The sequence below is a fragment of the Trematomus bernacchii genome, unplaced genomic scaffold (genome assembly GCF_902827165.1).
Source record: "Trematomus bernacchii unplaced genomic scaffold, fTreBer1.1, whole genome shotgun sequence".
Lineage (NCBI taxonomy): Eukaryota > Metazoa > Chordata > Actinopteri > Perciformes > Nototheniidae > Trematomus > Trematomus bernacchii.
The window spans coordinates 364438-375213 of record NW_022987683.1 but is presented as its reverse complement, the minus strand read 5'-3'; the positions used below and the strand labels follow the sequence as shown (position 1 = coordinate 375213).

Sequence of the window (10776 nt, the reverse complement as noted above, 5' to 3'; positions counted from 1 at the left end):
ACACTGACGGGAGCTTCAATTGGGACAACTGTAGTTAAACATATTAAGTTGTTGTCAATTGCAGATAGTTGCCCTTCTTAATTCACTTTGCATGTCTTGAGGCTACGGTTGTGTTTTAAATTAAATTATTTACTTAAAAAAAATGACAATGCTAACAGTAAATTAACAATTATCTTTAATTGTCAGGTCCAACTAGAAAATGCATTTCCTGCAGAAAATGCGTGCGAATGCTGTAAACTGTGAACATTTGTGGCTGAATTTAGCTGAAAATGCAGAAAAAGCTGAATATGTTATTAGCTGAATGGTAGCTGCTTTTAGCTACAAAAATGCAGAAAAAGCTTAATATTTAAAAGAAAAGGTTTAAAAAAAGGTATAAACAACAACATGTATAGCCTTGATGTCCTGAAATAGCTGAATAATGTAATAGTTGAATGGTTTCTGCAGCTGAAAATAGGCTGAAGGAGTTAAATATCAGATGTAAGTAGTAGTAAATGAATTTGTATTAAGAAGAGAAAAGAAAGTAAAAAGGCTTGGGAAAGCAGCAGAATATTTTTGACTGCAAACTTTTCGACTAAAACCATATGTCACCAATAATGTATAAAATATGTGGAACCTGTTGAAGTCAGTATGAAGTCTCCATCAGACAGAAAATAATAGGCTGAGACAGTCTGTCAGTGTTTGTTTCTGTTCCTGAGCACCTACTCATAACACCCAATCATAACACCTGTGTGTGTGTCCAGAGATCAAAGGTTTCCATGGTGTTTGTTCTGATTAGATGATGTCACTCAGGTGTGTGTGTGGCTCCAATCTGCCCAGCAACACCATGACAACCAACTGCAACACTGAGTCCCATAAGAATGCATTGAGAAGTATATCTAACAATTTTGCCACCTGTTCAAAAACTATGGCTCCTACAAATAAATTACCAGACCTTGAGCATCAGGGAACCCCAATGAACTGATATATGGTTTTTTTGGGGGTTTTGTGTGTCAGCAGTTTGTCTAAAGTTGACTTCTCTCTGTTCTGAAGAAAGTTCCGGTCAAATTTAACATGGGAGTCTATTGGGAGCTAAGTGGACTTTTTGTCACTCTGATCACTATTGGGCCAGAACGGTGTGTCCGTTTGGTATGATGAAGGCAATTGAGCAGGCCAGACTAATAATGCTCCTGAAATCTTTTGAAATTATTTGAATAGATTGTATATTTTGGCTCTGAGAGCAGTTTTAAAATATTTTTTGCGAAGATTTTTAAGACCCTAGCTGAATAATGTAATAGTTGAATGGTTTCTACAGCTGAAAATAGGCTGAAGGAGTTAAATATCAGATGTAAGTAGTAGTGAATTAATTTTTTATTAAGATGAGAAAAGAAAGTAAAAAGGCTTGGGAAAGCAGCAGAATATTTGAACTGCAAACTTTTGAACTAACTTGATGGTGAATGATCTGTCGCCATGGCAACGGCATTTGATGACACCCCATAATACGCTTAGATGTGTTGATGGCTGCATCGTTACCGAACCTGTGAAGTTTTGGGCCATTTCGAGCATTTTCACTGAAGTTATGAGAAAACCGTGTTTCATGGTGAGCATTGTGTTGCCATGGCAACGGCATTTGAAGAAATCTCAAAACGATGTCTTCACGGCTGGACTGTTAGCACACATGTGAAGTTTGAGCACCTTTTGAAAATGTTCATAGGAGTTATACATTACATTAGGAGGTTACATTACTCTCTCTCTTCTCTTGATCGCCCTCTCTCTTCTCTTGATCACCCTCTCAATCTTCTATCGCCCTCTCTCTCTTCTCTCTCTCTTCTCTTGATCGCCCTCTCTCTCTTCTCTCTCTCTTCTCTTGCTCGCCCTCTCTCTCTTCTCTTGATCGCCCTCTCTCTTCTCTTGATCGCCCTCTCTCTCTTCTCTTGATCGCCCTCTCTCTCTTCTCTTGATCGCCCTCTCTCTCTTCTCTCTCTCTTCTCTTGCTCGCCCTCTCTCTCTTCTCTTGATCGCCCTCTCTCTCTCCTCTTGATTGCCCTCTCTCTCTCCTCTTGATCGCCCTCTCTCTCTCTTCTCTTAATCGCCCTCTCTCTCTTCTCTTGATCACCCTCTCACTCTTCTATCACCCTTTCTCTCTTCTCTTGATCGCCCTCTCTCTCCTCTTGATCGCCATCTCTCTCTTCTCTTGATCGCCCTCTCTCTCTTCTCTTGATCACCCTCTCACTCTTCTATCACCCTCTCTCTTCTCTTGATCGCCCTCTCTCTCTTCTCTTGCTCGCCCTCTCTCTCTTCTCTTGATCACCCTCTCTCTCTCCTCTTGATCGCCCTCTCTCTCTTCTCTTGATCGCCCTCTCTCTCTTCTCCTGATCACCCTCTCACTCTTCTATCACCCTCTCTCTCTTCTCTTGATCGCCCTATCTCTCTTCTCTTGATCGCCCTCTCTCTCTCCTCTTGATTGCCCTCTCTCTCTCCTCTTGATCGCCCTCTCTCTCTTCTCTTGATCACCCTCTCTAAAGTAAACAGCATTCGCACTAATAAATGAGGTGATGATATTTCTGTTTACTTTAGAAGTTATTATACACTATGCTGTGATTCTGATCTGGGAAACATCAAATACATTCATAGCCAGTCTGCAGATGTGGTCTCTTTATTTAAATAGTAAACAGTAAGTATACATGCTAACATTATAAAGAAATGAACAGTATAAAGAATGAATGGTATTTTTTATTACGTAAATATAAAGAATCAGATACTTCACAGAAACAAAAGATTAGAAATTCTGAGTAAAAGAAAGATCATATATGATGCTGTTACTTGTTGACAATAGCACTTTTTTATTGAATGATCCTTTAAGTGAGTAATACATGTAAATATGTGATATCAGATTCTTAAATGACAGAAAAAAAGTGGTTATAGATTTTGAACATAGACAATTAAATGTCATACTGGATTAGGTAATAAAAACAACCTGAAGGATAACCGACATGTTGACATTACAACAGACTTTCTGTCATGTTTACATGTTGACTGTACCACCACTAAAACACTGATTCATTCACTGATTTAAAAATCTAAATGTGTGGCTTTTGATGCAGCTCAGAAATGAAAAGACAACAATTCTAAATGTGTCAATAAAAATGTAAATAATAAGAATCAGATACTTATTTGAAATAAAAATAAAGACATTGTATAATCTTCATGTTGACATGAAGACTGAATGATATTTTAAAACATAAAAATTGTTAATGTGTTTACGACAAAACCACAGAAAAACAAAAGCAAATATTGGTGCATCAATTACTTCAAGGAAATAAAAACACTCAATAAAATCAAATTTGATTAATTGATACTACAATAACAACCAAAAAAATAAGCATTTAAAGTATGTTAATCAAACTGAAACGTTTACAAATTCCTTGTAAGTTGTTGTTGAAATATATGGTCAACCTTGCCATCTCATAAACAGCATGTTACTTTGTGTCAAGTGTAATCTAAATGTCTATGAGAGGATGATGACTGTAATGAGGAGGACGTGACCCTCTGTGAGCACAAAGCTTGTAGTTTCTCATTAGATATGAAATGACTCTTTGAGGCTTGCCTCTGCTTGCTCAGGTGTGATAAGTTCCCAAGCTTCAGGAATATCAGCAGAGTTTGCATTGTATGCTGCTGCAAACTCATCATTGAACTTTGCCAGTACATATTTCCAGTAGGCTGATGCCTCGAGGCTTGCATCTGGTGGGATTTTCCAGTCCGGATAGATTTCCCTGTAACGCTTGTAAGGGTGTGATTGATCATTTGTAGCACTGCAGCGAAAACAACGGTCACTGTTTACAGAGGAAGAGCATATGTCAATGCAAAGTTTTTGTGTATTACTCCGTCTGTATGTACCCAGACCCTGTGGTCGATGAAGTGAAGTGAAGTGCTCAGTGTGGGCGGTTCCTCCTGCCTCACAGGGTGCTTTGCAGAACGGACACTGTTTACCACATCCAATCAGTGTGTTGAAAAGCTCGTTCTGAGGATTCACATGAAGGCTCTGTAGTTTAGTTTGGATGTTTGTTTTCTTAAACTTCTCTCTAAGAGGTTGTGCCATCTCCTTCACACACTTAGTGAGCCAGTGAGCAAACTGCTCCTGGTCGGCCTTGTTCAGGGTCATGAAGGCCCCGAGAGCATCCTGGGAAATGACCAGTTTGTCACCAAGTTCCTGACAGACAACTTCAACAAATGACTTTAAGTTGCCACTCTTTTCTGTTTTAGCTTTCTGGATAGCATTATTTATGCTGTTGACACATGACTGGAGATGTTGATCCTCAAACATCGTAGACCCATTTGAGAAGTGTTCCTCTATTTTGTTGAGTATCCATTCCTTTACATATTTCTCATAAGAGGAAATAAAGCTCTCATACTTTTAAAGTCATCCTCTGAGAGCAGATCCAGTAAAAGTGAATACTGGAAGGACATTCTTGTGCTGAACTGCTCACTTGTCCTCATTTCACCAATGATATCAGGACCCAGGGAATGGTTGACAAAATCTTCGACTGCAGGCTTCAAGCATCGGTCTGTGAATTCTTCTGCCTTCTTCTGGCACTGGTCTACATTATGGAACACGTCTTTCAAATCAAACTTTCCTTTGTTTTCCTTCAGACATATGTAGGGATCTTTCTCATGGAGGAAATCTTCATGCATTTTCTGAAACTTTTTGGCTGCGTCTGCACAGATGTGCTGTTTCAGAGAGACTTCAAAAGTGATGTCTGTTCCAACATCATGATTGTTTTGCAGCCTCTCATCAATCATGTTTAGAATCTTATCGATGTAGGTATCATGGTAATTGCTCTTTCTTTGCATTTTTTCACTCACCATCTGTGAGCAAACTGCAATGATGCTGTCAGCTGTTTGTTGTACAGCCTTTGCATTACCTGGTATTTTAAACCACTGTTTAACTTTGTCTACACCTTTATTCAAGAGTCCTTCAACTGTATATTTAAAAGACACCAGTCCACATTCTTTCAGGCTTTTTTGACTTAACAAATCACTTGCATGACCTCCCTTGGTTGATAGATTTGTTCTCAGGCGGTGAGACACACTGGTGAAAATGTCCTGCTTCTTCATTTCTTTAAAGGAAAGTTCCTTCACTGTTTCAGTCCACATCTTGTCAAATTCTTTGTTCAGCTCTTTCTCTGTCATCTTGACTTTTTCCTTTCTGCATTTGTCAATCAATGCACAAACTCTGCCCTCTAACTCCTTTGTGTGGTTCTCCTTGATTTTATCAAGTTTTGTCATCCCCTGTCTGATGTCAGATGCAGCTTTGAGCTGATTAAACACAGAGCTTTCCATTTCTCGTCGAAGGCTCTTAGCACTGTTTTTAAATTCCTCTCTGTATCCTTCAACAAGATAGACATGACCCTCTGTTTGCTTGAAGTACTGGTCCAGATTTTCCAGAAGCTTTGTTTCCCATTTAGACAGCTCTGTCAAAGCTTCGCTTTTCAATAGCAAGAGAAGTTCTCTCATGTCAGATTTGTTAGATTTATCAGCAGCTGTACCAAAATTGGAGATTCTTGTTTCAGCTTTTGTGACCAATGTGAACCTTTCTTTTTTGAAGTCCCATTCCCATCTGTTGAATTCTGTGCACAGCCTCATGTATGCATCAGCCACGAGACTGTTTCTGAAACTGAAGATGAAGTTTTCATGTTTTACTGCCGTCCACAGGCTCTTCATCCACTCTGTAAACTCCAAGATATTATTAGCTGATGATCCACAACTTCCCAAAATGTGGATGATGTTCTTCTTGAGCTCATAGACAGCCTCGCTGTAGCCTGCATTGACTGCTGCCATCGGTGGGTTTCCATTCCAGAGTCCAGGAATGTAACAGTTTCCAGTGTCTGGTCTGTACTCCATCACATCAGTGAAGCTCATGTTCTCCTTTTTCTTTTCCATTTTGGCTGCTGCCTGGGTCATCTCGTTTAACTGATGCAGGAGCAGTTCCCTGTCTCGCAGGTTCTTGTCATGGGCTGAAACATCGGACACATTCTGGTGAACAAACTGACATTTGGGCTTCTTTTTGCCCACCTCTTTCATCCTGAGGAAAGCGTGTACAACTATCTGTAGGATGTCCTTCATTTCTGTTGAATTCTCCATTGAAACATTGATGATGGTGATATCACTCAGTCCCACAACAAGTGTTGCAAGCTCATTGTCGTGCTTGTGGCTATTGTCCAGTTGTGCGAGCTCTGGTGACTTTAAGCCCTCAGTGTCAATGATCACCATGAAGTCACAGTTGAAGTCTTTTCTGACATCTTCATTGATTTTAATCAGCAACATAAAGGCACCTCGAGTACATCGACCACTGCTGACTGCAAACTGCACTCCAAACATGGTGTTGAGGAGAGTGGACTTTCCTGTGCTCTGAACTCCAAGAACTGTGACTACCAGGATCTTGTTCTTAGGAGACACCAAGGCATTGAGCTGAGAGAGAACGTCACTCACCCATCTGAGAGGTATGTTAGATGCTTCTCCATCTACAAGCTCAAGTGGAAATCCATCAAGCATTAACTCTGCACATAGCTTGGGGAGATGCTGTAGTTGTTGACGTGCTGGGTCTGTTTCAGGAAGGGAAAGGGAAGCTTCATAGATCTGCCCCATTTCACGGAAGAAGTGTTCAGTCCCTAATGAGCTGTTGGTCTATTTTCTTGATCTCCTCTTTGTTCTCAGAGTTTTTGCGTTTTTCTTTGTACTGCTCCCTGAGGTCAAACAGTTTTTCCCGAGACACGTTATCGAGGTTCATTCGCATCCATTTCAGGAAATAGAACCTCCCTATCTTCTTCTTCTTCTTCTCCTCCTTCTTCTTCTCCTCCTCCTTCTTCTTCTTCTCCTTCTCCTTCTTCTTCTCCTTCTTCTTCCTCTTCTTCTTCTCCTTCTCCTTCTTCTCTATCCCCAGGCTTGATATTGCACTGATGAAACATGTCATTGCCGTCGACATGGCCTGAGAGTTCTGTTTTTCCCGAAGACGTTTTTTTTGTAGCTGAAGATCACTTTTGTACTTTTCTATATTTTCAGACCCAACATTCTTAAGTCGCAATTCTTCCTTCTCTAAGCGAGTAAGGTCCTTCCATATCTGGCCTTGCAAGGGAAGCTGAGCTTCTTTGTATTTAAGAATGTCTTGAATTTCTGCAGTGATGGCATCTGCATTTTTCTTCGCAGTCTGGCACTCTGGAGAGTCTTCATCAACACAGATTCCCAGTTCATGGGCAACGTCAGACATCTTCTCAATTCCCATCTTCACCTTTGTGTTTTCAATTACATTGCTGACTTTTTCCCGCAAATCTTTGACAAAGTTTGCATCATTTATGTGCTTTTCTTTCAAAAGGATGTTGCTCTTTTTTAAGCTCAATTTGGTTGCTACCTTTTTTACAGCATCTAATTTGAAATCTTTGCTTTGACGGTTACCCACCAAGAAGATCTGGGCCTTGTGGTTTTGGTTGGTTAGCAGCTCACACTCAGAGTCCAAAGCATCAAAGAACACAAAAACTGCTGCAGATGTCTGACACAAGAAAGCAAATTGTGTTTCAAATGAAGCAATGTCCCCACGAAGGTTAGCTACAGCAACTGGCTCGCTGAAGACATCCATGTTTTTGTTCCCACAAGGGAGGTACCAAGTCATTTCAACCAATCCATTGGATATTCTCCTTGGACTGTCACCACCCTTCATGTTGTGGTGAACAAAGGTGTTATGGCACTGCTGAGAATTGCTCAGAAGCTCATTGAGGATCTTTGACTTGGACAAGGAGCACTCACCCAGTCTCACAAAAGATATCATTGGAAGTTCAGAGACAACAATTCTCTCTTCAATAAATCCCTTGGATTCTGAAAGTGACTGAGGTCTGTACTTTTTAACAATGTCTCTCATGGCCCAAAGCATGAGTGTGCACTGCTTTGTGTCACAGTTGGGAAGCAACAGAGGCACGGAAAACTGACACATAGACATTTTGAGGGCCATTTCCTGCTGTACAAAACCATCAGAGCACAGGAAGAGAGCTGTGATAATATCAAGGGGATTCAGTGTGTCACCTGAATGTGTACTTTCATCTAAATCATCAAGGTCATCTGTGTGATCCTCACAGTTGGACTCATGTGCAGGTGTACATTTCACATTCCTAGCTGTCACATTGACCATCATTAGTTTCTTCAGAAAATATCATGGAAGATCTGAATTACACTTAGCAGGTTCATCAGTAATGGTCTTCTTGTCAATCCTAAGAAGTGTGATTAGGGATAACTTTTCTTCAACGTGGTGATCCAACCCCAGATCCTCCAAAAGGCTCTCTAGGTGCGTCTCTGTAGAAAATGAAAACAACAAATATGAAAGCCTTAATTGATTATTAAACATTCATGAGCATGGATCAACATTTATTATAACAATGTTATTTTCCTATAGTTTATAAGGTACACATTGCTTAACCTACAGCTATGATGGGAAGCCAATTATTAAACAGCTTGTCTAATAGATGGATCCAGATCCTTCAACAACACTAGAATCAAATGAAAAGATATAGAAATCTAATTGTCAGATTGCAATGGAATTGTCAGTGAAAGGATTTGAAAGAAGAGATTGAGACGTAATTCACATCAAATTACAGCAGGTTTATAAAAATGCAATACACTGTGTTTGACATTGGCATTGATAGGTGAACATTGAAAGAAACTATCTTTCATGTCTGTCATGATCAATCATATCAAACAGATATATATAATGCATGGTTTAAGCAAAACCGACCTGAAAAGGAAAACATATACACTTGTTTGCAATTGTGCTGTGCAATAGTCATTTTTATGTAAAAGCATATTTTTTTATAAATGTCCCAGCATTTAATTGTTATAAGGTCTCAATACTTTAATATATATATGTATATATATATATATAAAATACAATCTTTGTTTGCCATTTATTGGTTGCCTTTGTTACCTGCTATGACACTTTTGCTGTAACACTGTACATTTCCCCGCAGTGGGACTCATAAAGGAATTCAGATTTAGATTCTGATAAGTACGCATACATAAAATGTGTGAGCCAGATTAGCAGTAAGGGTCACATGTGCTGTACTGGCAGTAATATATCTATAACAGCTTCATTAACATGAAGAAAGGCTGTTGCTGAGAAAGTTGCTCTAAGAACTCACTGCTGCTTCACAACAGATACATTCGCTTGAAAAACAAGAAGCTAACCTTGAAGCAATAAAAACAAGTCTCAGAGCGGTAATGGAAAAGCTTGAGCTTCAAACTGATCAAATAACAACCATGGAAGCTGGAGTATGGTGGAGGATGATAATACATGTGTTGTGGTGGAGCGATACTGTACTGGTCAACCAGATGAAAATGATGATGTTCATAATGAAGAACATAGAGCAAGACAATAGAAAAGTCTTCATGGGCCCTTACTTGCGTTCAATCTCAAGCAATGGAGGCCCACATAGTAGACAAAAGCATCAGCAGCGCAGCATTACTCCAGCCAAGTCAGAAAAAGTCACAATCAAATAGCAAAGAAAGAGTGACTCGATTTAAGTAATGTAGCGCCAAATCAAAATGACTGAAATGCTGCCAAAGGAGCAACGCTTAACATTACATCCATCCAGAGAAATACCCATCTTTAAAAAATATCAATTAGAGTACCTTCCATTTATTGAGATGTTGGCCAAACTAAAGACTTGGTGAGAAGGTTTCAATAAATGAATTCTAAAAAGGACTAGAAAGCCAAGAGATTGCTCGAAGAGAACTATGGACATGAACTCTTTTGCAGCATCTTGTTTGGAGAAAGGTCAAATTGGAAAGCCATTAACAGTGAAGATAGAAAAGCACTGCTCACTTAAACTATTTGTCTTTAAGGATGTTGTAACTCAATGGAAGATATTGATACCTTCCTTTAAACTCAGGGAAAAGTGGAGAACTGCAAATTCATAGATTCAAACAAAATGAAAAATTAAATGTTTCCAGTTTTGGTTGTTTTCATCTAAAGACATGATTAGGGATGGGTATCGTTAAGGTTTTAACGGTACTACTACTTTTATCGATACCGCTTATCGGTCCGGTCTTTTTACGGTACTCTTATCGGTTCTTTTGGAGAGAAAAAATAAGGTAAATTAACTAAACAAATTGTGAACAAAATGAACATTGCTTTTTATTTAAATTAAATAAATAATATTTCACATCAAAAGAAACAACAGTGTTTTAACAAATCGTATTAAATAATCTGATGACCGAACTGTAAACAGAATAGCTGAAACTTTAACAAAATAAATAACTCTAATCATTAACCCATGTTTGTATAATTGAGTTAACTCCGTGTGTTGCTGCTAGCATACATCATACCTGACGTGGAAAACGTTACTCGTGGATGGGGCTGCAGAGCTACTAGAAAGACAGTCGAAAACGGTGCATTTCTCCGTCTGGATGTGGTGCACTTTTGCTAAATGTTTAGACAAATTGCTCGTGTTACCGCCCTTACATGCTAAACTCTTATTGCACTTTTGGCAACGAGCATTGTCCACCTCAAGACGGGTAAAGTTTAACCACAACTTGGAGCGCGTTCTCTCCGCCATCTCCTCCGTGTGTGTGTGTTGCTGCTTGTAGCAGCTGCGTGTGTGTAAACTGCCCGCCCCCTCGCACACAGACGGGGGGGAGAGAGATCTCTCGTCTGGATTGGAAAGATTGGAAATACTACAAATAATCATAGACACATTTTGCAGTCTTTTTGCGTATTAGAAACGGAGTTGGCGACACTAAAACTGCAATATAATCTTTGTG

General features: G+C 39.5%; 1 protein-coding gene across 1 annotated transcript in view; it reads right to left on the bottom strand.

Annotated features, from left to right (window-relative positions):
• Positions 1 to 2689: 2689 nt before the first annotated feature.
• The window catches only part of LOC117487736 (up-regulator of cell proliferation-like), a gene marked incomplete in the record, with an annotated part of 233858 nt that continues 225771 nt past the window's right edge, over positions 2690 to 10776 (bottom strand). Inside the window, 3 exon segments of the mRNA XM_034136395.1 lie at positions 2690 to 4389; positions 4392 to 6658; positions 6660 to 8301. Of these exon segments, the coding sequence (XP_033992286.1) occupies positions 3554 to 4389; positions 4392 to 6658; positions 6660 to 8301 (4745 nt within the window).